At 42.4% G+C, this 1,766-nt stretch overlaps 1 protein-coding gene across 1 annotated transcript in view; it reads right to left on the bottom strand.

Moving 5' to 3' along the window:
* The window catches only part of c22h18orf63 (chromosome 22 C18orf63 homolog), a 22,343-nt gene extending 20,577 nt beyond the window's left edge, over positions 1 to 1,766 (bottom strand). Inside the window, exons 1-2 of the mRNA XM_078291522.1 lie at positions 1,618 to 1,766; positions 814 to 892 (exon numbers count right to left, since the gene is read on the bottom strand). Of these exons, the coding sequence (XP_078147648.1) occupies positions 814 to 892; positions 1,618 to 1,742 (204 nt within the window). The 5' untranslated portion in view covers positions 1,743 to 1,766. The remainder of the gene's footprint in view (positions 1 to 813; positions 893 to 1,617) is intronic.

Genomic DNA, 1,766 nt, shown 5'->3' with positions numbered 1-1,766 from the left:
ATACTAGTGTTTTTCATTGAACACATCAGCGAGCAGTTCGATTTATTCACATGACGGCATGTGTGTCTGTGATTTCTTTACTTGTGTTTAGAGTCTTCAGATAATGAGGTATAGTTTCAGAAAATGGGTAAGTTATTGATTCTCCTTTAAAAAGTACCACAATTTGTTTTAATTTTACCGGCTCTTTCTAGATCTTTCTCTTTCTCTTTCTCTGTAAACAGACTCTGCAGTTCTTTACTGTCAGTCACAGAGTCTGACTGACTGTGAGAAGTCAGACAGAAGAGCAGATCTGAAGCAATATGGCTGCTGTCGCTCAGGAAGGATTCACTACACATTATGCAAAGAGGAGTCAAATCCGTCTGACATGATAAACATCTACTGGAACAGAAACGCATGGAGTGTGTAGGCGTGTGTGTGTGTGTGCAGGTATGTAGCGTGTCTGCAGAGGTGGCGTGCAGAGCTGGATGTGTGCGTGCAGCGTTACCACGGTGATCACAACCCCCGCCAACACCCTTCATCCCTCTGTTGGAGTTTACAACGCCAAAATCTATAAACCTGCCGACGAGACGAGCCAAGTGCATCTCCATAAATGAAAACTACACACACACACACACATACACACACACACACACACACAAAAGGAAGTTATGAATAAAAGTGTATAACTAAAATATAAATGGTTTGAATATAAAAAAAAAATGAGTACAAAAATAAATGTAGTTCAATCATTTGATGAGGTAAAAGCAGATGGGTAATCAGAGGAATGGATAGTGTGTGTGTGTGTGTGTGTGTGTGTGTGTGTGTGTGTCTTACAGCCATGACCACTGTGATCTGGGTGAAGGAGTCCAGAGCAGGAGAGGCCAGGATGTCCGAGTACAGCAGCACCAGCTCTCTGGAGGAACACACACACACACACACACACACTTAGCACCACAGGAATGCTGTGTTCAAGTGATACAGTAATAGTTGAGGAAATGTCACATTTTTTCTTCGATAGAGGGAAAAGTTGACTTTGTTGCATTTCTGTATTTGGTTCATTTAGGTTCAAACTGACCAATTACAAACGAACCAGGGCTTGTAAACAAAAGTCACATGACTCACAAGCAGCTTGTTTATTGGACAGAGTTTTAACCTGTAATCCTGCAGGTTAGAGACTAGAATACCTGTAACTTTAAGTATCTATGTGAAGTATTTATTTGTTGTATTACATCTTATTACTAAGATGTAATACATTGTTTCTTATTCTGTATTACATCTTATTTATCTAACATGATGGACTTGTCTGTCTCTTCTTCTGTGGTGTTCATACCAGTTAAGAACACGTGAAGAAATGAGCATCAGTCCAGACTTCATTTTGTTCTGCTAGACTTTCTAAGCATGAGGAACCACGTCCGTCTCTTTCTACCCATAATCCCTTGCGTTTCGGGGTTGTTTCCTGTAGTTGGTTAGATTAATGAACCGCACCACAGTTCTCTTGTTAGAGGACTGAGACTCTCTGTGTCGTTATGTGGTGCCACCTGAGTTCAAAGGTCATTGTTCTCACCTGGAGAAACCGACTGAACTGAAGGAGTAAACACTGCAGAGTGTAATAAAGTGCTCAGATTATGTTCAGTTCACCTGCAGGTCTTCATCTGCCTGCTCCTGCTCTCCTCCTCCTCCTCCTGCAGAGACAGAGAGACGCAGCACAGCTTCCTCAGCTCCGGCAGACTGAGGAAGAACAGAGACTGCTGTCCTCCACTCATCCTGCAGAGACACAGAGACACTGG

This window comes from Centroberyx gerrardi, chromosome 22 (assembly GCF_048128805.1).
Source record: "Centroberyx gerrardi isolate f3 chromosome 22, fCenGer3.hap1.cur.20231027, whole genome shotgun sequence".
NCBI classification, from domain to species: Eukaryota; Metazoa; Chordata; class Actinopteri; order Beryciformes; family Berycidae; genus Centroberyx; species Centroberyx gerrardi.
This window is presented reverse-complemented; position numbering and strand designations above follow the sequence as displayed.